General features: G+C 37.9%; 1 protein-coding gene across 1 annotated transcript; it reads left to right on the top strand.

Moving 5' to 3' along the window:
- Positions 1-36: 36 nt before the first annotated feature.
- Positions 37-26,948, top strand: FBXO15 (F-box protein 15). The gene is made up of 10 exons (XM_050313635.1): positions 37-134; positions 3,612-3,731; positions 5,682-5,786; positions 9,953-10,195; positions 10,466-10,675; positions 12,806-12,935; positions 15,234-15,316; positions 16,463-16,608; positions 22,084-22,208; positions 25,540-26,948. Exons 1-10 carry the CDS (start codon positions 115-117, stop codon positions 25,807-25,809), a joined length of 1,452 nt encoding a protein of 483 aa, XP_050169592.1. The 5' UTR covers positions 37-114; the 3' UTR covers positions 25,810-26,948.
- Positions 26,949-27,980: the final 1,032 nt, after the last annotated feature.

Below are 27,980 nucleotides of genomic sequence, written 5' to 3'. Positions count from 1 at the left end.
GCGAGCGCCGTCCCGCCCTGCGGCGGCCCGCGGGAGGAGGCAGCGCTCTTCCTTCCCTCCTTGCTTCCCCGCTGGCGGCGCGAAGCCGGGGCGCTGTGGCGCTGCTGAGCGGCCATGGCGACGGGCCGCGTCAGGTAACGAGGGGCGTGGCGAGCGGGGCTCTGCCGGCCCGGGGCTCTGCCGGCCCAGGTCTGCCTGTTTGGCCGCCGTCACCTTGCCCGGCCAGAGTAGTTGTTTTAACCTCGACACCCGTTGCTCCTCTGGGAAACCCTTTCCACCTGTCTGTCTCACGGCTCTGGTTTACAGCTCTGAAATTGTCACGGCCAGGGCTGTGGCCATGTACGCCCTCACGGCCATGGTGCCCTCCCCTCCTTGCCCCTTGAAGTGGGAAAACGCAGGTGTTGCCAGGTGCGCGGAGTCCTGGGTTTAATGCACCTTTTTTCTGCCTGGGAAGGGGGGCTTAAGATTGGGTGTGTCCTTGAGTTTGGAGGAGCTACTATAATAAGCAGTAGCCTAGCTACAAACTACTGGTTATCCTAGTGGCTAACGTATAATATAGTCGGGGTAGATAGGCCTTTCTAATAAATGTGCAGTTTTCACTGTGGAAGGTGTGATTAGCCTAATTTTTATAGTACACGTTCAGCCTCCAAGAATTTAAATTTTAGAAACAATGTTGAGAAAGCAGATTTTTCTGCTCCCCCATTTGTGCAACCTTGAATTTTATTAGCAGTTTTATTTCCCCTGTTGTTTCTTTTCTTTTTGTTTCCTCTTTAACCTGTAAATGGAGTGGGATAATATCCACCTTGTAAAAAGACTTCATAATTGTTAGATGAAGAGAAAAAAGTCAAAACGTTTTGCCAGCAGGACGAGGGAAGTGATCCTTCCCCTGTACTCAGCACTGGTGAGACCACACCTTGAGTATTGTGTTCAGCTCTGGGCCCCTCAGTTCAGGAAAGACATTGAGGTGCTGGAGCAGGTCCAGAGAAGAGCAACCAGGCTGGTGAAGGGACTTGAACACAAGTCCTGTGAGGAGAGGCTGAGGGAGCTGGGATTGTTTAGTCTGGAGAAGAGGAGGCTCAGGGGTAACCTCATCACTCTCTCCAACTCCCTGAAAGGAGGTTGTAGCCAGGGGGGGGTTCGGTCTCTTCTCCCAGGCGATCAGCAGTAGGACAAGAGGGCATGGGCTTAAGCTCTGCCAGGGGAGGTTTAGGTTGGATATTAGAAAGAAGTTCTTTATAGAGAGAGTGATCAGGCATTGGAATGGCCTGCCCAGAGAGGTGGTGGATTCACCGTCCCTGGAGGTTTTTAAGACGAGGCTGGATGTGGCACTGAGTGCCATGATCTAGTAATCACAGTGGGGTTGGATCAAGGGTTGGACTTGATGATCTCGGAGGTCTCTTCCAACCCAGTTAATTCTATGATTGCGCTAATTTCTGTTTATCCCCAGCTATGCTTTAAAATTTGGAGAAGGAGACAGGTGTTTTTCATTACTTAACATTTAATATACATTACTTGAAAGGGACTTGTTTGCTGACCATCAAAAAACCAAGTCACACTGCAAGTACTGTAGGGTATGAAAGTGAAAATACTGGTACAAAACCAAGTCCCACAAGTTGAAAGCTAATGAAAAAGCAGTTGAAGTTATTGTACCTCTAAGTAAGAGCATCTCAGCTGTTCTGGAAGTCTCTAAAGAGGGGACGTAACAGCCATCATTGACTTGTGCTTATCTGCCCAAGCTTTGTCAATGTGGTGTAAAAGTGTTTTGTCAATATTAATTTAAAATCTTAGCACGCACAATACTTGAAAAATAGTTTATGGATTGGATTTGCTGTTGTTCACGCCTTAAGAGTATTTTTGTTTTGGAAGACTCAACAAAGTTCATATTTGTATTATTTTTAAACTGAAGCTTTCAAAAGGCGTATATATTACATTGAAGTTTTCAAGGCATGTGTAGGCAACATTTCTCAGATAAGAGAGGGTGAAGAAGAGGGGGGTGCAAGGAGTGGTTAAAATGAGCAGGAAGGACTGAATACAGGCAGTTCAGGTTATGGCTGTACAAAAGTGTGTTTTAAAATCCAGGACCTAGCTTCTTATCTGAATTACTCCTGTACCTGGAGTTTATGAACTTGGGTCTCTGTAGAGTATACCCAAACTAATTATGTCCATGCTTTCAGCTTGGATTCAGGGCAGAATAGCCTGGGCCATGCTGTCGTGGAACATACAGAAGTGATAGCTTTGCTGCTGTTGAACATGACTTGTGTCCCTAAATCCCTTTAATGGCTCTTGAAAAATTGAGTTTGTTAGTGGCTTATCATCCAAATGTACTTCTTGATCCTGATACATGAGTAAAACCTTTGCTTGACCTCCAGGTCATATTTGTTACCTGGTTATTTCTTTATAGTTGTCTGTTATAGTTGTAGATGGTCTGTTAGTGATTGGCACCCAAGCTAAAATGTGCATGTCTTTTTGTGTTATAACAATTCTCAGTAAAATGTCTTGGATTTTTTTTCCATGTAGCCCAGTTGACAATGTGGAATTGTTCTTTACTTTCTATTTTTATTTTTCTTTGAGCATAAACCAATGCTAAATCAGGAACAGCGTGTGTGAAATGCACATGGTACCCATATACTTAAAATTTTTTTTCCCCAGTATCAATTGGTTGCCTAGAAACCCAGAGCTGGTTTGATGACATGTTAGAAAGTCATCTGGGAATTTAAAACATCACTAATGCAGTGAATGGGGAGCTCTGCCTGCTTGGTGGCATTAGTGGGTATAAAGTGCAAGGACTTGATTAAGATAGAGTTTCAATCTCAGTTTATTAATTACAGCTTACAAAGTCCTTGCTATCAGAAAACTTGGAAAAATATGCAGCCAGTTGGATTTTAAGAATTTATTTGCATATTTGCATATGCATATTTGCTTTCTTTAATAAAATAAACTAATTTCTATCCAAATTGTGATGTACTGATGAGCTATAAAAACATTGATACCCATCTTACCTGTTGAACTAGCACTTATCTCTCAGATTTGTGAATATTTTAGCACGAGAAGGTCTGAAATAAGACTATAATTTTTTTTTTTCAAATTTGATTCTGTTGTATGTTCAGGGAAATTATTTTTGAACCTCAAAAGTTTTTGAGAAAGGTTCAAGGAATTGTTTTATTTAGTGTCTTTTAATAGCTTACCAAAGTTGGATGGCTCAAAAATGTCTCTGGAGTAATGTTGCAAACCAGAAGATTAATCAGTGAGTTCGACTCACTGCAGAGACCTCTGTGGGGCTTGGTTGTGGTGACCACAGTGATGCAGCTGTATAACCCTAATAAATCTCTACTGAATTCAAACTGGTTTGGTGGAGTGACACTACTCCCTTCTGACTACTGTGAGGGATTAATCACACGAGAGACAGCTATGAGTTTAAATCTGACATCTTCCTGGCATCAGGTATTTTAACTTGGTGATAATTTTTCAAATCTGTGAGCAGATAATAATGAGTTGCCATATGATGTATTCCTTGAATCCTACCTCAATTGAAATGTTGTGTCTAGGTGTGCGCAATACGCATATTTCTTCATTTTTTGAAGATGTGACTCCTAACAGCTTTTCTTTCTTAGAAATAGGTTAAGGACCTTTGCTGCCAGGCCTGGGGAGTGCTCTGAAACTGTAAATGCTGGAATTAAAAGTCTGCATTTGACTCCTGCTGTAAAATGGAAACCAAGGGTGTGCATTGAGAGGTGAGTGTGTCCTTGGTTTAGGAAGACCCCTTGCAGACTCTAAGCCATCTTTTGACTGCTTACAGTCGTTATGTTCATATACTAGAAATTTCTATGTCAGATGTTTTGAGTTGAAAAGATTTACTTTCCTGGCCTACTTTGTGATCCTGTATTCACCTTCTAATGTTTACTGCTTTGGTTGTCCTTTGCCTCCTTTTCTAAGTTCATATGAAGTAAGTAGCTTTTCCAAGCCATGTGAAGCCTTCAGCAACTCCTTTGCATGTCATGGGCAGTGTTCTTCCTTGAGAATAAAAATGATTATTTTATTACTTCAATAAAAGCCAGTTCGGAATCAAACTTTGTATTTTTCTCTTGATTCTTGGTTTTTATTTTGTATAGAGAGGCTGAGGATGGTGGAGTGAGATGAGGGGGGAGGAATAAATGACTGTTGCATATTTGCTGAAAGGTAGATGTTTCCCTTACTGTTTGACAGTTAAAAGACACTTTCAATATAATCCTGAGTGAAAAGGCACTTTCAATATAAACCTGAGTTTTCTTTTTGAAAATTAGTTACATTTTTACAGAGAACTCCATCTAAGAATATGTTACCTGAAAGATTAATAATTTTCCTTGGTTTATTCATTTGGTAGCTTCCTGTGTAATGATTTCTGTTTTACACTGGAATGCCAGGTCGATACCTTTATGCTGCTAGTCTGGTGTGAAAGATGAGAGAAAAAAGGAAAAAAAATCCTTTCAGCTTCCTGCAAATAAAAAGTAATGTGGTTGTGAAAACTGCTGTTGAGAATTCTGGATCAAGTGTATTATTTTATTTAATTTGCATATTTTTAAGGGATCATTTCTAAATTCTCTCTGGAATAAATGCACTACTATGGGCTTTCAGTTTATGGGTTATTTTGCATAATAACCGTGCAAGTTTTGGCATGTTGCAAGTTTTGGCATGTTGCAAGTTTTGGCACATTGCCTCAATGTTATTACAGCAAAGATTCTGAGTTTTAATACAAACATTGGAGTATTGGCATTATAATGCTCCCCTTGACAACCCTGTGCTTTTGGAGTAAAGTATTATAAATCAACAACTGTTGTAAATGACACAGTAGTAAAAGGATAAGGCACAGCTAGGGCACTGACTTTCACAGCACCTTGTATTTTCAGTGGTGATTTTGATGTGACCATTCTCTATGCTCCAAAAACTTAAGGTATAAAATGCATCTATTTTAAACTCTGTGCAGTTATGAGGCGCTACTTGAAGGGTATGAGGTTTCTGTCTGTTAATAATAAAATCATGGTGGCTTATCTCCAGGGTATCTTGGGCTTATCATGCTTAGACTGGCACCTGCATTTCAGGCAGCCTTCCAGATGCACAGAAACTTTAATGATCGCAAGATGCCACTTGGCTCTTATGTTCATGTTTTTCTGTTGAAAACTGTGTGAGAACCCTGAGCGCATGTAGTTTGAAGATTATGATGAAGTAGAGCATGATCTTACTGTTTGACTAGGGCATTTCTGTCCTGGTGCATCCTGAGACCTGATGCCACAGTCAGGAGGAAAGATATCTGCAGTTTTGGCAAATACTGGTGGTTATGGACTAAATGTTAAAGTCGTGGTACAAGCAGTAAGAAACTGAGATTGAATGAGGTAGTGTAATTTCAAACTCTATTAAAGTTACAAAGTTAGTGAAAATGCAAAACCATAACTTTTCATGTAATTGTTCTGTACCACTTTAAAAAGCTGTGATGAATTGTTTTATTCAAATGCCATATATCAGAGAGTTAAATCAGAACCCAAACTCTGGGTTAACTTTTCAGGTGATTTTTTTGATTTGTGTGTTTACAAGTTGATAGTTTCCACTTCTTTTGTTTTACTCTGGTTTGGATTTCAAATTCTTTGCCTGTGTAATTTCTGGAGTTTGCAGGCAAGTCTAACAATGTTCCTCTTTCTCCTGTTTTCCAGCATGCCATCAGAAATGCTGCTGAAGATATTTTCGTATTTGGATGCTGTGTCCCTGTTGTCTGTCGGTTGTGTGAATAAACTCTTCTATGATCTGGCTAATGACAAGTAAGGAAGAGGGAAGGTGTAAGTGCTGGTCTCAGTTGGGCAGCTGTTGAGTTTACCAGAGTTATGAGTCTTTTTAATTTAGTTTCTCTGGTGCCAGAGCACTGATGCATGAACCTATGAGCAGTTACTCTGCTGCCAGTATACTTCATAGCCCACAGTACAATGTATTGTATGGAATTCTAGCTGTGCAAGCCCTGTTGTTTAATGGGAGTTAAGAGGTGAAAACTAAATACAATGCTTTGAAATGTTGCTATTTACATTTGTTTTCTTGTAAAATTTGCATGTGTTTGTTTGTATTCTCATGCACCTGCACAAGCCTTTTGGACCAGGCAATCCTCAGTGATGTGTAGCCAGTGGCTTTCATAATTTTGAAGTTCTACTTATCAAGTCTTTCATCAGGATTTTGCAAAGGGATTGATTTAATCAAATGATCCACTAGTAGGTTTTATCTGTTGCTCTTTCTGTCAAATTTTGGTGACTTCTGCATGAAAACAAAAGAGATGAAGATAAATACTGACACATTTTTTGTAAGCGATTGCTTGTACAGAGTTCACGAGTGGCTCCTACCAATATCATGATAATTTTGTGAAAGTATAGAGTGGAGAGACCCGGTTTGGTACGTGATAATTGGGATGTCTGGGTATCCCTTTTTTTCTAGGAATCTGCTACATTAGTGTTGTTTGAGTGAGAAAATGTCTTCCTGTATAGGAAGTTGCTGCATCTGGTATGAATCCATTTCTCCCTTATTTGCCAAAACTTGTGCAGTGAATTGGTTTACATTGGCATTGGCACCTTCAGAACTGATTAATCTAAAGGGAAGACTGTAATCCAGATTTATGTTTTGAAGGTGTCAGCAGGTAAGTGTAGATAAAAATTGCATAGGTGACAAATTATATATCTTAGTATGTGTTTTCCACTTTAGGGTAGTAAGATAGGATAAAATCATTGTGGCTCTACAGGGAAGGTTGATTCATCTGTCTCCATCTCAGCAATGTCTGATTCCATTTTCTAATCTCGACAGAGATTACTATATCTGAACAAATGGGATTCGGGGAACAGATACTTCTCTTATCTAGGAGATTGACTGGTTCAGTGGGACCACGTCATTTTCCTCTTGGATTTTCATGGACCTTCTTGAGACCCCAAGTCTTGTTTTGAAGTTTTAATTGAAGTCCCTGCATATTTCTCTGACAAATCTGATCTTGTACTTTAGGCAGAATATCTATTTTAGGTTTTTTCTTCTTTCCTGGATGTACAGGGTGCTGTCCTTGGTGCAACAGGACCATCAGTTTTTCATTATGATGTGTCTGTGCTGCCTAATGCAGTGCTTTGTCTTTGGGCTTTTCAAATTATGTCTGCGCTTGTACAGTTCCTTGGCACTGGTGACTCAGTATAACTGTTGAAGACAAGGAAATGTTTCTGAGTCCTCTTTCTGCACCCTCCTTGCCCCATGTGGTGTTATTCCAGCCTTCTTGTCGTGCCATGTGGGAAGCTCACATAGATGGTCTGTCTGAAACCCTGAGGACTTTGATCACCCGCAGGTTGTACACACAGAAGAGGAAGTGAATAGCCAGAGCACGGGGTAAGAATCTTTTTGATCTTGTGGTCAGGTGATGATTGATGATGAACTGTGTCTGATTCTGGCACTTGAATTAGCAGTAAGAGCTTTGTTTGGCTGGTAGTAACATCCAATAAGAGGTCTTGAGATTAGCTTCATATTTGAGGCAAAAAGTGCATGTGAAAGAGGCAAAGGATGCCTTTTTGATATATCTGCCCTGACTTCTTCAGAATTTGAGGATGAAGGGGCAGCGATACCTTCCTAAACACTTGTGATTCCAAGTCCTTCTTTTTCTTCTCTACCTCCCTGCCCAAACTGAATTTTTGAGCTTCTTGAACTGATTTCTCATCTGCTTGCACAACACTTTTCTTGGAAAAGGAAGAAGCAACACGTAACTGAGAGTGAGGACAAGTCTGCTAGGTATTGGTGGCAGGTCTGTCTTTTGTCACCTATATTGCCTGAGCCTGAACCTTCAAAATGCCGGAAATGCCTACTACTAAGCCCTGTCTTTTCAGCATCATGCAGTCAGATGTAGAGTATCTCTCCCCGTAAAAGAAAGGATGTCTCTCTTGGGAAGGGGTTTCTGGTTAACAGGAGAGTGTTGCAAGAGGAGTATTTGGAGTGATTAAGACCAGTCAGATGATACACAGCTCAGTTTCCTCTGATGATGATATGTCAGGGACTTCTCTCCGCTGTTTTCATTACCCCACAATTCTAAACTGCTTTGGAATTAAATAAAAAGGTTCTCCCTCTATTGGAAATATTTTATGCTATATAATAACCTGGTTGCTTTCTCTGGTCTTAAAAAAGAAGTATCTTAAATGTTTATTTTACTTGTGGAATTGTCCTTCATGTTCCCCTGCCCCTACTTCATAGAAATGAAAGTCAGATGGTCATGTTGGCTGTGAACCCACCTTTACCAGTCATGGTCTGTGTGTTTTGAACAGCTTTGTCTGAAAAAATGACAGTGAAGCATTCTGTGTATATCTGTACAGCAACAGGCTGGAAGGTTTTTACAAAATTCCATAGTATGTTTGCATCAATAACCAGAGCCTGACTCTCAACATGTTGTAGGGGCTTATTCTTAGCAGCTGATCAATTAAGAATGATTTTGATGGGTAGGAGGCAGTGTGGGATGGATTCAGTCCTTGAATGCTTTAATGTTTTAAGGAGAGGGGAAAATGCATTACAAAGCACGTTAATGTAAGTTTGCCTGGGGATAAGTGAGGACTGGTAAAGGTAATCTTGCTGATAAATGGTAGAAAATGTCTTTTGAGAATTTGTTTCTCTTGCTATTAATTTTCTTTAGTGCAGTTATGTAAACTGTGTGTCTAGCACTTCAAAATTAGAAAACTTGTTGGAAACCTTTAGTCACAGATTGTTGTTTGAATTCTTGTAACTTCTTGTACTCAATATTCCATGAATTGTCCTAGAGATTCTGGGATATGAGGGTTGAAAATGTTACCTCAGAGTTTTTCTGACGTGGAAGAGATGAAGCCATTATTCCTGTCACATGTTTCTTTGTCTTCAGAAGGTCATGTCTTCTCTCAGGTTTTCCAAACAGAGTGCAAAAGGGATTGATGTGACACTGGTACCACCAAACATAGGTGATTCTACTTACCCCCCTCCACCCCACTTTCAGTTGTGTGAGAAACTTGAGGGGTACAGGTTATCTTTGTTGAGTAAGAGGTATTAAACCACTTTTTCCACTAGCTGATTCTGTGTGAGGAGGATGCATTGTTGTTTTGTGGAGGAATTTTCAAAAGTAACTGCTTAACCCTTATCAGTTCTCCCCTCAGTTGCTGAGTCTGAGCTTCATCCTGGATCCTGTATTTTCAGGAAGACAAACAAGACTTACCTTTTCATAGTTTCCTTATGATAGCTTTATCTCAGATCTGTTTATTTTGCTGTTGTTTGTGTTATAATTTTTTTATTTTTATTTTTAAATCTGTTCAGTGAGTATCTGTGAAGGAAGTAGCAGCATAAGGGGAAGGAAGGCTTTTTGAAAACCACATGCTCTGGTGTGCTACTGAGAGATGTAAACCAGTGGGAAGTTCTCAATATCCAATTAGTCTGCTTTCTAGAGCACTAGTCAGACATTTTCTGTGTATGTAGTTGAGATGTTTATCAACCTGATTGAAGCATAGTAAGAATTAACTGAATAACTTTTTCTTTTTTTCCCTCTATGGTAGAGCAGAAAGCTTTAAGTGGATTTCATTTGGTATGTATAATCTAGAACAAGAAATGTGTTCTGAGATTCCAGTCTTTTAGGTAGCCTAGTAAGCCCATGAGAAATGCTGACATTTAGCATCCTTGGGTTCCTGAGCCTTCATGTTTGCACCTGGGAACCTGACCTTATACGGGCTTTTGGAAGGTCAAAATGGGAAAAAATGTACAACCATGACCTTGTATTTTGACTCATAGCTAGGAGGCTCCAGTTTCTGCTCTTCTAGAAACTTAGATTTAGATCGAATATAGTTTGCTGATAATCTGGGACTTCATGTTTTTCTGCTAACATTATGCTCAAGCATAGCCGAGATGTGAGTATAAAAAATTGACTATTCTTGAAATGTATGTGGTTTTCCTCTTATTCTATTTTTATTTTCAGTGGAATTTGGCTGAAAATCTATTCCAGTTGTTTGCAGCCAAAAAGGACAATTTGGAAAATGAAGTCTGAACAAACAGAAGCTGTTCCCTTGGGCTGTGCTGCTCTGCATGATAAAAAGCCTGGGTACTGGAAGAAAGAATATATCTTGAAACAAACAGCTGCTGTCAAAACTAGAGTAATGCGACTTGCTAAACCTCTAGATCCTTATACAGGTCTTCCATTTAAAAACAAAGAAGCTATGAAGTAAGCAATTCCTTGTCACAGAAGTGGTTTACTCAAGAACAGTGTACAGAATATTAATGGCTTTGGAAATGCTGGGAGGGGGTATGGAAAGAGGGCTATAACATGTGTTATAATGAGAAGATATCATAGCCTATAAATTACTAAGCCTGAGAAACATAAGCAGCAGCAGCTAGTAGAAATTTGAAAATTCTCTTGAAAGCATAGTTTAAGTTTGGGGAATCTTATTATTTTTTTTTATATCCCTCTCCCCTTTGAATACCTAAATAACAGAGTCTCGGGCTTGAGTTGGATAATTGTTCTAAAGGAAAAAAATGGAAAAGAACATATAGTGGAGAAGGCAAGCCTGTCATTTAAGGACACATCTGTTACCATACTTTGGTATAGTACAAACTGGCCATGCTTAGATGTCGTGTCAACCCTAAAACTATTTGGAGTTACACCACTGCTTCTTGACCAAAGCAGACCTCCCAACAAGAATGGGTGAGTTTTAACATAGGATTTGTGATTTTTTTTTTTTTGTTTTGTTTGTGTAACCAATTGATAACATATTGTAGGAGCTATCTGACCTTGGTTGGACTCAACAAGTTAGTTCTTTGTTAGAAAACCTCTCTGTATCATTTCTTCCAAAGCCTATGTTCTTCTTTATTAGTAGAGCTTTTTAACAAGAGACAGTATAATCCAACAAGCTATGACATTAATTCATAGGTTAATGCAGCTATTGGCACGTGTTATATAGACTGATAGGTCCTGCCTTGGAAAGCTGAATCTGTGGCATAGATACAAATGGGTGTGAAAGAAACATGTAAATCTAGAAGAATTTAATGTGCGACCTTTAGCTTGGAACAGCTCATCAGTATTTATAGGGCTACAGTCAGGTAATCTATGTTAACATTTATTTTCTGTCTGATAGGTGTGTGAATTTAGGGAACTTGGTGTGTAACTGTGAGTGCAATCTAAGTACATGCTTTTAAAAAAACAGTCCACAGCATACCTGTTATTTTGTAACTTAAGTTGTACAATGTTTTTCTGGAATTATATTCTGAGAAAAGATATTTAAATGAAAAGTATTTGAGGTATTTGCTTGCTGTCAAGGAGTTTTGAACATGTCTGGGTCTGTGTGTATTGTATGTGCAGTATCAGCTACATGCCTCTTACAGAAAGCCCCTTGCCATGAAAAGAGCTTTGAAAAGAGAGAATTGTTCACCCACAAAAAACCTAGTTCCTCAAGCAACAGCAAAGTATTTGCTTAAGAAATAAATAAATGAAGAGAAACCTTTTGTTTAACGTCAACTGAACAAGTCTTGCAGTCAAATTATACAGGAAATATAGTTGATTTACCAATATGGTGATTCATATGTAGAAAATAGTAAAAGAAAACTTGCAGGCAGTTGGTGTATTTATTTCACAGGTTAAGTTTTTAGAACTTGTGAATATACATGAAGATAATGGTTTTACCAATTTCAGAATGTCAGTGTTAAGACTGTAAGGAGCTAGTACAGGGACTTTGGGAATGTTCCTGTTTCGGCAGGAGCCTGATTGACTTAGAGATGAAAAGTGTTGATGTTGATTAGGAAGAAATTATTTACTCTGAGGGTGGCAAGACACTGGGAGAGGTTGCCCAGGGAAGTTGTGGATGCCTCAACCCTGGCACTGTTCAAAGCCAGGCTGGATAAGGCCTTGGGTGACCTGGTCTAGTGGGAGGTGTCCTTACCCACTGCAGGAGGCTTGGGACTAGATGATCTTTAAGGGCCATTCCAACACCTTAACATTCTGTCTGTGATTCTGTGATGTCCTGTCACTGCCCCGGATACTACAGTTCAAGGTAATGTGATGAAGTTCCTGTTGGTTGCTGTCTTCCCAGCAGTGTGTGGTAGGTGATACTACAGTGATTCTATTAGTAAATCTAAGAACTGTTTTGAATATAATAAGAGCCCAAGTCTACAAAGGGTTTTAGAAAGACTTTTTTTCTCCTTTCTGAGTAGGTAACACAGACTCTGCTTTCTGGTCTTTTTTTTTTTTTTAGTGCATCATTAGTTAATGTCTGTGAAGTCTGAGCTTTAGTTAAAGGGTGTTACAGATTTTATATGAAGTGAAGACTTAAAAAGATATGTAAAATATCTTTAATTACAGGAAAGATGTAGAAAAAATGCTTAAAAAGAAAAGCTTGCTCTAACAAAAGCTTTTAATTTGTTATATGTACAGTTTGATCCTTTCCTTTGAATTTTGCTTCTGTGGAAGAAGAATTTGCATGAGTAGCTGTCTTCATACTGACAAAACTTCAGTGATTCCATTTACTACCATCATAGTATTAAAAACAAATTATAAAGTAATTCTCTGGGTATTTTGTAAAACCAGGCTAGCACTTAAGTTTTTCTTCATTTTTAAGAGGATATTAGAATATCTTGTGGTGTTTTTGTTTGTTTTCCTGTTAGGGGTTGAGATCTTGCTACTACACTGTAGCTGTTCGAACATACAGTTTATGACTGTATGCTGAAACCATTTTCATTGTATGCTGTTGGTCAGATTTCAGAGTTAAAAATGAAATTAGATTGAACTTTAACATAAATAAGGAGACATAGCCTTTTTGCTACATTTATGTTCTGTTCAAAGACCTCGAAGACGTTCCTTAATTGCTGAATACCATCTTGCTAACCTGACTGAAAGCAGTGTAGCAGTTGGTGGTGACAGCCTTGTTCAGCTCTTCAGTCTGAATCCAGGACTCTTAGTAGGAATTTGGAAGGTAAGATAACATTACATTTGTTTCAGTATTATATTATGACTTGAAGGAATATATATTTTTGCCTTGTAGTTTTGGGGAGATTTCTAGGGTTTTTTCCTTTGCATTTTGGAAGATCTTGTCTAACGTAGTAACAACAAAATGCAGGTAGGGACAGCTAGTTGATTATTTATTGTTTTCTAAAGAGCTGTCACAGGAATATCTGTATTTTTTAAAAAATCCACCTCTAATTAAAAGATCAATTATGTATCATACTCTGTTAGATACTGTGTTCAGTTTTATTTACTTTGCAGTCTTCACACGCCAAAGTTTGGTATCCTGGAGTCATTTTAAATAGAATGATTTGAGGAGAGATGTGCTTCTTCCCCTGATTCATGCCATGCCCTGTCCCCATCACTCAAAGTGATGAGTCCCCACAAGGCAACTTAGCTTTAATCTACATCACCAAGTAGCCATATCCTGCACCAGCAGTAGGAATGCTGTAAATCATGCCCTTTTGGGGGTATTAAATTCTTGCTATTAAGGGTCTAAGTTAAGCAGTTGGTCTCTGTAGGCTGTGTGTAGAGATCAATGTCTTTAGAGAGCAGTGCAGAACATCTGAAGTAGACTTGTACATGAAAGGAATCTGTATCTCTGCAGAGAATACGCTGGGACCTTGGTGACTGAAGTTGCATCGGGCTAGGTGCTGTGGAATCCTATCTCAGGGGTTCTGCTCTTGGTCTGATTTCAGTGGTGGCAGCCCTTTCTTCCTCCCTCAGCCATGTTACTGACATGGACTTATGTTACTTGGCACTGGCAAGGAAATTCCCTAAGGGAACCTGTGAGCAGTTGCTCAAAGCTGTGTCTAATTTCCAGCTGGAAATGTGCTACCTCAAATATGCACAATCACCAGAGGCATTTAAAACCAGAGTAGGAATATTTCTTTTACATAGAGATAGGAGTGGAAGTCCATTTCCTAGAAAACTTGAGACTGGCTGACCTGCATAAGCCTGTTACAGGTTGTCTTGATCTATGGAGAGCTCCGATAAGCGAACAACAATTTCTTTTGTATCTTCAGAACTTTACTAGGCTGTTGTCCCCATGTCGTTGTCCCTGTAGTCTTGCTAGTGCATTGCCCCCTCCCATGCTTGGAAAGACAACTCTTTCAGCACCTGGAAATGGTTCAATCATAACTAAGTTCCACACAGTTGTTAAGCCTCAAGTGCCTCACTCCAGGAGTTTTTCTGAACAGCAGTTCTTATCCTCTGTGTAGGTGGTTAACTGTAAATGGGTGTAGGAATTGCAAATGCCTCATGTCTTGAGGCCTCATGTCTTGAGCGTTTCACACATAGCTCAGCTGCATCACCGAAACTGTTGATGCTGGCAGTTTTGGCAACCTAGGACAGGTTATGTGCGCCTTCTGATATTTGGATAGAGAAAGAGTGAGAGACACTGTTACTGATAAATCTCAGTTGTTGTATCTTTTAGAGCTGTAATTTTGCCCTACGAAAGTACAGAAGTAGTTAAGAACCCAAAAGCTCAAACAGAGGATGTCATTTTCTGGTAACCCAGAGATAAAAATAATAGTTACCCACATTTCAGGACAGTAATGGACTGCTGGCTCTGAATAGTTTTGCTATTGACTTAGGTGTTTGCAAATGTGGGACTTCAAAAAAAAGGAAAGAGCTGAAATCCTAGCATTCTATATTCTCGGAGTAAATAGATACCTTTGTCTGTATTTAGTTCTCACATTGAGCTGTGATGTTTTCTTTGAGCAATGTTAGCCCAATAGAGAGTTATGTCTTAACATTCTCCCAGGAGTATGTAATCTGGTGAAGACACCTGAGGTTTTACTTTGAAATTTACTATTTCTGTTGAATAATTCTATATTCCTCAGTGATGTTAGCTCTCTTTGCAAGTAGTTCCTTACATATGAAAATAAACTTGATGCTTAGGTATTCAGTAGCTGGGGGTAAGTCCTGTTTGATTCTGTTTAGGTATCCATTTTGAAATGGTAAGTAGAGGCTAGAGGAGTACAATTCATGGATTTCTCTGATAACTTTTGCCCTAATATAGCTAGTTTCCCTCTCTTCCCCCCTAATATAGAAATGCTGTAATCTTTTACATATATTCTGTGCTCTTGTGAAAAGACGCTAGCAGTTGTAGGAGGCCAAGTGTTAAAGCAAGCCATTATTAACATTATTACAGTAAAAGGCAGAGTAATAAGCAGCAGCATTTATCTATGAATTTTAATGCTCAGAAAGACTTGTGGAAAAAAAGCATTTTCAGATGAAAATACATCTACTTTAATTAACTTTTCAGGAGAAAAATGAAATTGCTTTCGTTATGGTGAGTCTTCATTATCATCAACTTCTTGAGAGAAGCATTCTGGGTTCTGCTACTGTGTAAGTTTGGTTTCTTCTTTGTGGGTAATAAAGATAACCTTTTGAATAAAGCTTTGACTGTTACAGTTAAAATGGGCTGCTGGTAGGAGGTTTATATTTAGGCAGTATTTAACTATTCTTGTTTAATATAAACAAGTTACAGTAACTATATACAAGACTGTAGAAGCATTTTCATACTAAAATGTTGCAATTGTTATACTACTAAGGAGATAAGTTAATTTTACAAGTGTGCTAGTACTTGCTGTATTGAGAAGGTTAGAAATACACTACCAATACTTCCTCCCTTTTCACAAGCAGTCTTTCTATTCCCTCTTCCAATCTAAAAGACTGAGAAAAGAGAGAGACATTTTAGGAAGTAGGAAAGTAATCTTTAGCTGTGTAAGAGGGGAGAAAAAAATTCTGATAAATTGGTAAGGTGCCTGCATTTATCTTTCAGTCCTCTTGGGAAATTAGCTGGATTTCTTATGAGGTATTTATGTATATGTGTGTATTGTAGCGTATAATATAATACAATACCTGTTTATACACTGTAAACTGTTTAAAAGGATGGAATTTGTTAGCTTTACAACAATATTTGGAGAATTTATTTTCCCCTCAGCTTTCTGTTCAGATACTGTTGTATCTGCTGGTAGTCTGTGCTCCCTGTAACTTAGTGTGGCTCTTTTTAGCACAGAAGGTAAGATTTAACACCATCTCCCATAGTACTAAATAGGATCCTAAGTAGAAGTTTAGTTGCCTCTGGCATTTGGTCTCTTCAGGTAATTTGTGTGGAGTAGTTTTTCTTTTGATTAGGCACAGACAACATTATCCCAGTAATTGCTCTTTTAGAGAACTCTCTAGTATGTGGGCTTTTAGATTTGCATTTAAGCTGATGCTTTTTTCTTTTCTGGAGACAAGTCCATATTTTGGAGTTCAACAGATTCACCTTTTAAAGCTGACTGCCATTATTTTCTGCCTTTGCTGAACAGCTGATTAGAAGTATTAGATGCTGTAGAAGGTAGCTTAAAAGAAGTGTGATAAACTAGAGATGTTTGATTTCAAAACTCTCTGAAGATGATAGTCTAAATGTAGGGCTATGTATTATATCTCCTTCTGTTAAGTAATTTCCCCTTGCTTAATCATACTGTTATTATTTTATTATTTAAGTCAATATGCCCCTCCACTTAATAAACCTGCATTCGATGATATTGACCCAGAATATGGACTGCATGACTACAGTCTGCATCTGGAAATGCATGGTAGAAGCTGCACCTACCTGCGTGGAACATTCAGGAACCTCTTCTGCAGAAAAGGTATAGCTGACAGAACAGCAATGTCTGGTTTTAAAATAATCCCTGTTATGTCTTTCCTTCTTGTATCCAGTTGTCTCTGTTTTAAGGGCAGAAACTGAGATGGATTTTTAAGAGCAAGTTGTCTTTCTGTTCTTTGTGTGATTTCTTTATATCTACATGGGGTGTTGTGTGGCATCATAAGTAAGCCTGCTCTGTGTGAACTCTGCCTGCTGTTACACTGACACAGTGTCAGGCCTGAGACACAAGTTCTGCAGATTGTCAGGGTGTTTTCATTTGGAACAGTGCTGTGTTAATAATGCAGTGGCACAGCTATTGGTACATGTTGTTGTTCCTTCCATTCGGATACTATAAAGGAGAGACGGTTTGTCCTCACACATTTTGGAGGCCTATTTCTATAGAATTCTGTTTGAGTATACTTTAGGTACATTGACAGATTAAATATTTAAATACGTTTGTAGAAGTTACTGTGAACTTTTAAAACGTATAGTTTTTATCTCAGTCAGTTTAAAGTTGTTCAGATTCCTCTGACATCCTTTCATTGTGTAGTAAACAATTTCAGTGATTGTTTTTAACTTTGCTGCTTCTTTTGGTTCTCAGTATTTTCTTTCATGAGACACGTGTTGTTTTTGTACAGCCCAACTTCAGAATTGTACTATGGTTTTGCACATACATATAGGTGATCTCTCCTTTGACTGAACTTTAGCACAACCCTTCCTACAGCTACACGGCTGTCTTTCTGTCAGCAGATACAGATTAAAATATTAAAATTGAGCAATTAAAAATTAAATACAGAAAGTTAATTATTGCTCCTCAGTATTTTATGTGATGACGTTACTACTGAGCCGTTTTGGAGACAGTAGAGGGCGATGTTGTCAGGCTCCAGTGCATTTATGGAGTTAAAACAAGTTTCCTGTGATTCAGGTATTTTTTTGTTTGCTTGTTTGTTTTTGTTTTGTTTTTGTTTTTGTTTTTGTTTTTGTTTTTTTTTCCAATTTGTATTTGATCACTTGGTCACTCCAAAAACTGTCATTTAGACTTCAACCTTCAACCTTGTGCATAGTGTGAAGTGTTGTAGTCCTTGAATCTGAAATATGTATGTTTTCAAATTCCAGAAAAGCTTCAAGCTTGAAATAAAGGAATATTTCTAAGGCTAAAACTTCAGTGAAAGTCTATCCATGTAGCAAGAAATCTTACCTGAATGTTGTACAATACAGGAGTCCTCTTTATACCCACAAGAGAAAATTCTGTTTTTAAATTGGCCATATGGTTGGGGTTTTGGGTTTCTGTTTAGTTTCTGGTTTTAATTTTTGAGGCAAATATCATGTTTTATTTTATGAAGTTAAAATTTTATACAGTTGCACAAAAAGAAGGAGTATTGTGGCACAATTCACTTTTTTGCTGCTTAGAATCTACTTCCTTAAAAGATTCTGGTGATGTTTATGCAAATTGTAGCAAATGTCTATGAGCTATAGTTTTGCATGTTACAGAATCTGTTTTATGATCACTAGTGTTTTCTGAACTGTTTTGGGTTTGTGACCTTCAGCAGTGTGACAGCCACTAGGTTCTGGTCTCATTTGAACCTGTGGTTCTGCAGACAAAAAGCTTATTTGTCATCTAGTCCCTTCCCCGTGCTTGCACAATAATTACTTTTTTAAAATGCTTGACTTTCTACAAAAACGTAGTGAGGCAGCTTAGGGCTGTCTGCTTTCACGTATTTTCATTGTGATTTGTAGTTCGTTTTGCTCTTTCTGGTAAACATGGTGTTTCTGAATGTGGCTGACAGTGTAGGTTCGTCCAAGCTGGTTGTATTTGAGGATTTGTGCTTTGTTTGTAGGCTCCATTCTAATAATACCCTTTGTCCCATTCTCTGGGAGGACTCTGAAGCATGGAGGTCTCAGACATGCTGAGAAGTCTTGCTATTTCTTTAAATTCTCTGCTCAGTCCAGATTTATTTTAAATTATGGATGTGACATGCCAATGGCAGTTTCCACAACGTGAGACACAGTTGTCAGTTATTATACTGGTGTTTTCCTTTTTATTGGTTTCCAACAGGAATCTGTACGTTCCTAGGCTACCAGAGAATACCCATTTCTATTCTGCAAAATAACTAATTTGAGTTTAGTTTTATGTCTGCTTTTTGTTAATGCTTATTAATGTTTTGCTTCATTTTTCTGCTCTATTTTCAGTTACTTTTTCAGAATTCTTACTATTAAATTTTAAAAATTATATCACACTTCATTAAACCAAGCAAATGGAGTTTATATGGCTTCAGATTTTTTTTTCTGTTATTAATACTTACACTGCAGTGACTACCTGTTTTGTCACTCTGTTTTGGTTAGGTTTTAGCATTTTATTTTATACTCCCTTTCATGTAAACAGCATTGGTAATATGGTCTTGTTATCAGATACTGTAGAGTGAATATGGCTAAGTACTTAAAAATTGAATTGAAAATATGTAGAAAACTTACCTTGTTTTCAGGAAGCTATGACAGGCTTTTCATATGATGGGCCATGAATCTAGCTTCTTAATAAACATTCTTGAAATGTATTTCCCTAGATTTTCAACCTTTTAAGCAGAGCTTTGTAGCCACATGGTAGTTTAAGCTTTGACTTTTCAATGTTATTTCTTGTTGTGATGTAGATTGATGTCTTGTGTTTGCAAAATATAAGGGGTGATTTTGGTTTGTTTAGATAGCTGTTAAGATTTGTTTGTAAAATTTCATATCACGTATTTGAAATGTTTTGCTTGACCTTGAAGATTGATTTGCAAGTTTAAATGACCACTGCAGTGTGGTAAGGCTGGTTGTTGGCACCAGAAGTAGTGTTAAGCACAGCCTTTCCTCTGAAAATGCCAATCAAATTACAACTTGCACTGAAGGCTTGGTTAGCAAAACAAACTTTCTTGGCTTTTAGCTTAAATAAGTGCCTTGGAACTGTTGGGTTGTTTATTTCTTTCCCTTGCGGTTTGTCTACATGATATATGTTCTTTTTATTGGTATTACCTTTATCTCAAAATATTTGTTCCCTATAACTTGTTTTGCTGCTTTGCTGCTATACATGTCTTGCATAAACCCTGGATTTTAGATATTACAAGGAGGCAATGAAACAAAGTATAGATCAGGCTGAAGAAAGCCCTGTCCAGTTTGCTTCTTCTGTGTTTCTCTTGGTATGTTTAGCATAGCTTGTTCTGTCCCTTAATTTCCTTTTCTCATCTGACTGGGGTGAGGAAGGGGAGATTTTAGTACTTGGCCTTGAGCTTCTTGCTCATTTCTAGACAGACTTTTTTCTTGTTTTGAGGACTTCAATGAAGCTTTTATATTAAAAAAATATTATCCAAAGATTGGATTAACTAACCCTTGAATAATTAGCCTTCGGATTCCTGATCTGTTGCCTATTTCTGTTCTGGCTAAAATTAAGAAGTAACTGCAGTCGAGGCTTTATAACCTTAACCAGGTGACCCATCTAGCAATGCTGTATTAATGCCATGCTATAGTAGTGATGTCCTGGACTTCACGAATTTATTAGCAGTATGCTTTTTACAGCCTGTTTTTATTCCATTCAAATTTTAATTTGTTTTGAATGAGTAAGAGAAATAGCTGTTTCCATTCAAATCAGAATTGCAGATAACTTTGAAAGAAATGCTTGTCAACCGATGTTTTCAAGTCTCTTGTCTAAAAGCTCAATTTTAAATGTGAACTTTAAGTGTTCACTCGGTAAAGTGTTTATCTAAGATATTTTTACTTTGAATGAAATCATGTAATTGGATTTGATTTATTGAGGTTTGGAACTGAACTATTTGGGTAGGTATCAATATCTTTTTTACACTTTGAGCTAGATCCTGGAAATGAACTCTGCTTATGTTTTTCTCACTGAGTTTTTGGGGACTTCTCTGCGAGGACAGTGGGTGTCACTGTCTGGAGCATTGCATATTCCTTCAACAATACAAAATATCTCCTGGACAAAGTCATGTTGGTTTTACTGTATTCACGCTCCTATTCTTGATAGTGTCTATACCTGAAAACCTGCAGCTTCTGTCCTCTGTCATGCTGGGCTGCTTTCTCCCCAGAGTAAATATTCTTTGGACTGCTCACTTGTGAGTGATGCCTTTCCTGCATTGGTTTGTGGCCAGGCATCTCTTGGGAGTTGCTTGGTCCCACAGAACCAATACAGAGGAGTTTCTGGCTTCTCTGTTAGACTGGCTTTCTCTGTCACTGCCTCCAGCTATCTGCTTAAAGCAGCCACCAGACAAAGGTTTTGCTGCCTCTACACACAGGCTACAGCTGTTTAACTCACAACCCGCCTTTCTGATGTTGCTTCTTCTGTCTGCAGCCTCGTGCTGCTACTTGGGCTGGATTGAAGGTGAATCCCAGGCAAAATGCTTCTCTTTTTCACTTTCATCACTTGTATCTTAAACCTCTAGAAGCCCCTTCAGTTATTATCTTAACATCCAGGACCTGCTACAGGATCCTGAACAAGCAGTATGTTCTTAGGAATTCCTTCTTTACCTTCCTATCTGCCTCCTCCAAGTGCTAGATACTTACTTCCTTTTTTTATATTGAGGTTTCTACTACTTTTGTTTGCTCTTTTAAGAGAGTCTCTCTTGTTCAAGGAAATTTGTTTAAGGGATGCCCTACTGAGAAATCTGCTTGTGTCATGATGTGATGCTTTTATTTTTACTTTTTTTTTGTAGTCAGAGATCATGTTCATTATGATGTGCCCCAAGTTATAGTTAGACCATTGGACTCCCTGGTTAACTTTCCTTCTCTGATAACAAGGGAAAAAGAACAATTAAAAACAGTTGATCTCTTCGGAAAAGAGAGGAAGAGATACCAAAGAAATGTGGTTATATGTAGTAATAAAAAAATCATTAATCATAATAATTCTGTCAAAAAAATGAAAGTGAGGCTTTGGAAAGCCGTTTATAAAATGAACAAATCCATAATTTAAAAACTTGATTCAAATCAAAGCATACTGTGTGTCAATTTAAATGATGCAATATCCTTTCCAAGGACGATTGATAGTTATCCTTATACCCTGTTGCATTGTGTTATTTGAGTTACCAGTCAGAGCTGAGAGATTTAAATAATTTTAAAAAAGGACAGGGAAAATATCATAATTTGTTTCATGTGTAATGTGTTGAGCTTGACTTTTGGGGAGTGGGTAGTGGTGGAGGCACTGGTGGCATGAAAATGAAATATTGCATCCTTGTGTAAGTTCTTTAGGTGCCATTCATATTTTTATACTAAAAAATACAAAAGACCATTTAGCTGCTGCTTCTACTGGGGATCACAGGTTCGAAGCCCTGAACTGCAGCTTAATTTCTCTATAATGTGCATGATATCTAGCTATTGAAGTATGTCAGGGTTCCTTATTGGTGAGTGGGAAGAAAATAAAGACATGAACAGAAAATAAGAGAACATATACAGTGTACTTGACTTGTACTGATAAAATGTTATATATTGTTTGTACTTTCAGGTGACATTGCAAATGGATACTTGAGGCTCACAGTTGTAAGCTTAAAGGATAATAGGAAGCACTTGCCTCTTATTGGGACACTTGGCTTATCCTGGGAAACAGATGTGTTTAAAGGCAATGTAAAGGTCAGAAATATTTTTTGTTTCTGGAAACCCTTATCTCAAAACAGAATTAAGATTGTGCATCCTAAATATGCTAATTTTTAAAATGCTTTTGTTTGTCAAAGGTCTTTAACTAGAAAAAGACCTCCATTCAGATATTGCAAAAAAAGGTGTGAATTTTGGAAAAAAAAGTTTTATCCTTTCTGTCTTGGAGTCTAGATTGCATGATAAGAACCATTGTGCATAAGTGATGACTTCAGTGGTTTCCACTCAGCAGGGTGCTGTGACTGACCAGCCCTGCCTGGAAATGCTGGACAAAAAAAAAACTGTAATGCAGATGTACTTTTTGGTGGGTTTGTTTGTTTGGTTTGGTCTGGTGATTTTTTTTGTTTGTTTGTTTGTTTGGAGTTTTTTTGCTGACAATAAGTCTTGAACCCCTGGGGAAATACTATGCAGTTCTGTGCTACTATGTATATGCAGTGGAAGTTTGGAAATGCTGGAGAATGTTAAAATGCCAATAGACACAGGCAGAGTCCACGTTCACACAGTCAGCATCTAGCTTGAGTCATGTGCATTGGTCAACTGGTTTAACTGTATGTATTTTAGAGGAATGCTCACTCATTCTATTGGATAAAATTCCTAAGAGCATTATTTCGAAGAAAGTTTGAGAGCAGTTCTCTAGATTTTGCAGTAGTGGTGAAGGCACATATTTTTAAATGTACTTCAGCTGCATGAATATTTCAGAAATTACAAAAATTCTGATAAATGTAATGTAAACACTAATGAAAATTTATCTAGTTCAACACTTGGTTTTGATTTTGGCACTTGTTTTGAATAAAACCTAAAAATTAATAAAGCTGTTGTTTCTGCTAATCCTGCATAAATGTGCAGTGGAATATTGTTTGATAACGTAGTTGAGGGAGGCTTGTTTACCAAGGCCTGTAGTGACAGAACAAGGGACAGTGTTTTTAAACTGAAAGAGCATGTAAAGAACATGTACATTGGACATAAGAAAGATTTTTTGGTTTTTTTTTACACTGAGGTTGGTGAGGTACAGGATGAGGTTGCCCAGAGAAGCTGTGCTGTGGATGCCCCATCCCTGTAAGAGTTCAAGGCCAGGCTGGATGGGTCTGGGAGCTACCTGGTGTAGCGGAAGGTGTCCCTGCCCATAGCAGTAGAGGTGGAACCAGGTAATCATTAAAGGCATCTTCCAACCCAAACCATTGAATGGGATTAACAGCTGCTTGGCAGATTTTTTTTTTTTTTTTTCATGAGTAGCACAAAAGAATTTGGGAAGTTAACTGTCAGAGGAAACAGAGAGCTATGGCTGTAGTTTTTAGTTTTTTTAATTTTACTCTCTGTCCTGTGTGCTTGCAGCATCAGTTATATTGAATATTTGTTTTTAGGAAAAAATAAAGAGTACAATATTTTTTTTAAACCTCCTATTTTGTGGTGAGAGATGGAACAGGTCAACAGAAAGCTGTGGGTAGAATTCCATGTAGATTTTAACATAAATGTCTAAAATTCTTAAAACATGTGGAGACCAAATAACAGCCACAGAAGCAGAGTGTGCCACTACTTTGAATTTATTTGAATTTTGCTCAATGCTCTAAAGAAAACAAACAAAAAAAAACCAAACCAAAAGCTTTTTTTTTTTCACATCTGGGTATTTTTTATAAAAAATTAATTGCTGAAGTACAGATAGTTTAGAAATTGTTGTGATTTAGGAATGGTATTCTCAAATTTAGTCTTCCCACTGCAAACACTCCAAACCACACCCCACTCATCCCTGCCTGTCCTCCTCCCTCTGCCCTGCAGTGGCTGGAGAGGAGAACTGGAGTCAAAAAAGCTAAACATCACGGGTTGGGATAAGAACAATTTACTGGAAACAGCAATGAGATAAGAAAACGAACACTAACAGCAACAGTATTAATAACAATAGTGTACAAGAGAGAGTCAAGTGATTCCCATGGAACCTGACCCAACTATGCCAAGCTGCCCTGACCTGGAAGTGTGCTCTTCCCCCTCCCTGGAAATGGTGTGAGGTTATATAGAATAACCTCTGGGTCCTAGCCATTCCCCCTCCTGGCTACTGCAGAGATTAACCCTGTCCTGGCTGGAACCAGGACAGAAATACATGGGAAGAACTCAAACATCCCAACACTCCAAACCACCCTGCTTTACTTTTCAGAATGGGCCTTTTATATATGCAAGTTGTCAGACCAGGAAAATAGTAATTCTTTCTTGTTTCAACTGATTTTATAGCTCATGTAAGTTTATTACATCATCATTAGGTTTGATTTGAATTCTGTATTTCTAGCATAGTCTGTAGTAAAATGCTTAGGAAAATTGTATGTATCATATTGCCTTGTATTTATGCCATCTGCTCTCTATTGTTTGATTGAAGTAAAGTAATCGCAAAAAAAGTGTTAAAGCAACAGAAACACAACTATGTAGCACAGAGAAATAAAGCATTCCAAATTATTTTTTTCTTGGCATGGAATACGTGTTGTTGTTTTCTTTTTTTTATACTTTTGGAGCATTACTCCTGGAAGTAATGCATATGTACTACATAATTAAGATAATTGATTCATTTAGTGATTTAGAGCTCATGAGAATAAGTAACAGCTGATACTAACAATGACACACAATTCCTGTGCTTTTAAGGGACATGTGAAATTATCAGTTTGCAAGTGCTGAAGAAGTGGCTTCCTGACATTAGCATTATAAAATTATGTAATTGTGTAATGTTGTAAAGCAACATTTTCAAGAATTTTTAAAAGGAGGAATTATGTGGAGGGTGGAAAGATATATTAGTATTACATTTTTGGGAACCAAAGCTTGGAGCCATTCAAAAAGTGCTGTAAAGCTTCCTTTTACAGCTGACATGTTAAGGGTAATAGTGTCTATACACTTCCTTGGGGTGGTCTCTGAGTATCTCTGCAAACATTGTTGCATTCACACGAGTTCCAAACTTGATTTGAAACTTAAGTTGCTTTCTCATATTGAAAGGACTGTCATTTGTTTGCGTGGTAAGGTTACTAATAATTGAGAAACACAGATGTTAAAGGCTTAAAACTGTTCTAGAAATAATGTCTGATTTGAGTTGACAGTGCTACCTTCTGTAGCACAGCTTTTGATGTCTGTATGTTGTAATCTTGATTTCTGTAGGAAACCTAAATAAGTATTTGTTGCTTTGCAGTAATCAGTGGAGCACTGTCAATTATATTTTGAATTTTTAGTTTTCATACAAAAAATTGCTCTCTGAACCCTTGATACTTCTCCTGAAATCGGGGACAGATCTACTTACTGTGCCATGGCATAAAGAAATAATCTCTTCTGTTTGTGTTTGTAGGACTGCTACATGATGAATCTTACTCTCTTGGATGAAATAGGAGAGCCCTTCTGGTGTTTCAGTGCCCCAGTCCACGTGGAACTGTCCTCCAGGACATCTGGCCTTTATGATTACATGGGCCATATCTATACCACAAACTATGCAGATTCAGAGGGTAAAGTTTGTGTTAAGTTGATATGGCTGGAAGAAACCAAGGAGTATATTATAGTCAATTTAGTGCTTTATGTAAGCACCAAAAAAGTAAATAACTGGTATGGAACAAATTACTGACTTGAATGGCCCACTAATTTCCTTGCTTTAAAAACCAAAATAAACCAAAAAACACACTAAACATTTGATACCAATGAGCAAGACTGTTTCTGCAAGGTTTTCAGTAAAAAGTGCAATTGCATAATTTGTTTTAATTGGTATTGGAGGCATCGAAGAGATATATCGATATAAATGATAGTTTTTCTTCTCTGTTGAACATCAAATGGTTAATCTGTTTCTGATACTAGGTATGTTGAAATTACTTTTATGAATATTTATAGACTCTTGTTGCTATGGTTAAAGAATTTCTTTTGAGAGCCATACTTTGAAGATGCCTTATGTGATGTAAGCTGCAGTTTTTGAGAACATTGACTTTTATGCACAGTAATAAAACAGCATGTGTGCTGTTGCCTTCAGGTTTGTTGGAGTGTTATTGCTAAATGACAGGTTTTGTTAAATGCAGAAATATTTCCTTCTTTTTTTTTTTCCCCCAGAAAATATGTAAATGTATTCTAGTAAAGGATTGAAAAGGTAAACAGGAAGTCACAGATCTGAACAATATGGCAGTCAAGACATTTGTCAAGAAAATCACTTGTAATATCCATTATGACATTTCTTTACATTCCTGTTTGCTCTATTTTCTGTATTCTAACCTTCTCTCTGACTTGAGCCTAAATACTTGCCTCACGTGTTGGCCTATGACTGGATCCCAATTATCAGCTCACGTGAGCTGATACCTGCTCTTACTGAATGCATGTAACACTCAGTCCTTTGGAAACAATGCATATCTGATACTGTTTGTCTAACAATACATATTCATATAAAAATTGAATGTGTCTACCTGATCTTTCTAGTTCCTTGAAGTAACTTTAAGACCAAATTTTTTACTCATTGTATTAAAAAAGAAAAAAAAATTACATGATATTGGAACTCCAGTGTCATTACCTATTGTGTTACAAACCACAGCAAATTGAGTTTCACAGAATTCTGTTAAGAAAAAAGGACAATTATATTGTTGACTGCTGTGATTTTTTTATGGTACTGATTTCCTTAATAATAAAGTCTCTCTTTTCTTTGTTTGCTTACATACATTAATTGGTTTGTGCAAGCAATGTTCATATCTAAATACTTGTGTTCTGTGCTGCAGAGACAGCAGGAGGTGTATGCCACAGCCGTAAAGGTGTTTTGTATTGCAACTTTCCAAGATAATAAAGCTGAGGCTGGTACAGCTCCAGTTCACCTTGTATAATTTTGCCTGAAGAAGAAGTGGAAATGATTCTGTGTTTGGTCATTAGCCAATCTAACAAGCATAATCAGCTGCATTTTGCGTCCTTTCTTACTGACTGCTGATGGTGACTGTGATCCCTTGAAGTGATATAAATGTTTTGACAAATGGACTGGACATGATGAATGCCAGAACAACAGACACTGAAATTTATCTGAACAGACAAGTGGCCAGTCAAGATTTTCTTCTGGCTGAAGTTAGACTTTGAGGTACCACCATTTGCAAAGAAATGGGAGTGCAGTCCCAAAGGCCTCTCAGTTGCTGGCCTCACTGCTCAGCCTCTAAATGAAGATGTAAAATTATTCTGGCTGCACTGATCCTTCGATGTGTGCAAGTATATTGTCTGACTTGCTGTAAAGCTACCCAAGTCAGTGGGCACCCAGCAGCCGTAAAATGGTGAAAGATCTATCACTGCTCATTCTAGCTGAATTTTTGTTGCATTTCCAGTGTTTGTGGATTTTTTTTTTAAGTTAAAGTACTTCCTTTTTTTTAATAAGCAGTTGCTGTTTCTAAAGTATTGATGGTTTTATACAATTGAATGTTTTATAGAAACCAGCCCCTGCTGGAAATGAAACAGAGAGTAATACTATCCCTACCCCTGATATGCCACTGTAGTAGCCTGAAAGTTTACTAGCTGAATTGATGAGGAAGAGGGTAAGTCTTTAGCAGCAGTATCAACCTAAAAAGTGATACAAGGCATAGCAAGAGTTCCCTGACTATTGTTAGCTTGTGCTGTTCATAAACAACATGTGTAGGCAGTAAACCCAAACGAACTGTTCCAAGACCTTAAGAAATGGACCCAACTGTTGCAGAGCTGTTTTCACACATCTTTGCTGAAGGGAAGGACTGTAATCTTGTCTTTTCTGAAGATACGAAGGTTATGTCTTGAGATAGGCCTTAGATGGAC

The sequence above is a fragment of the Myiozetetes cayanensis genome, unplaced genomic scaffold (genome assembly GCF_022539395.1).
Source record: "Myiozetetes cayanensis isolate MyiCay16 unplaced genomic scaffold, myiCay2020 scf1, whole genome shotgun sequence".
Taxonomy (NCBI): Eukaryota; Metazoa; Chordata; class Aves; order Passeriformes; family Tyrannidae; genus Myiozetetes; species Myiozetetes cayanensis.
The sequence above is the reverse complement of the archived record's forward strand: the minus strand, read 5'-3'. Positions and strand labels throughout refer to the sequence as shown.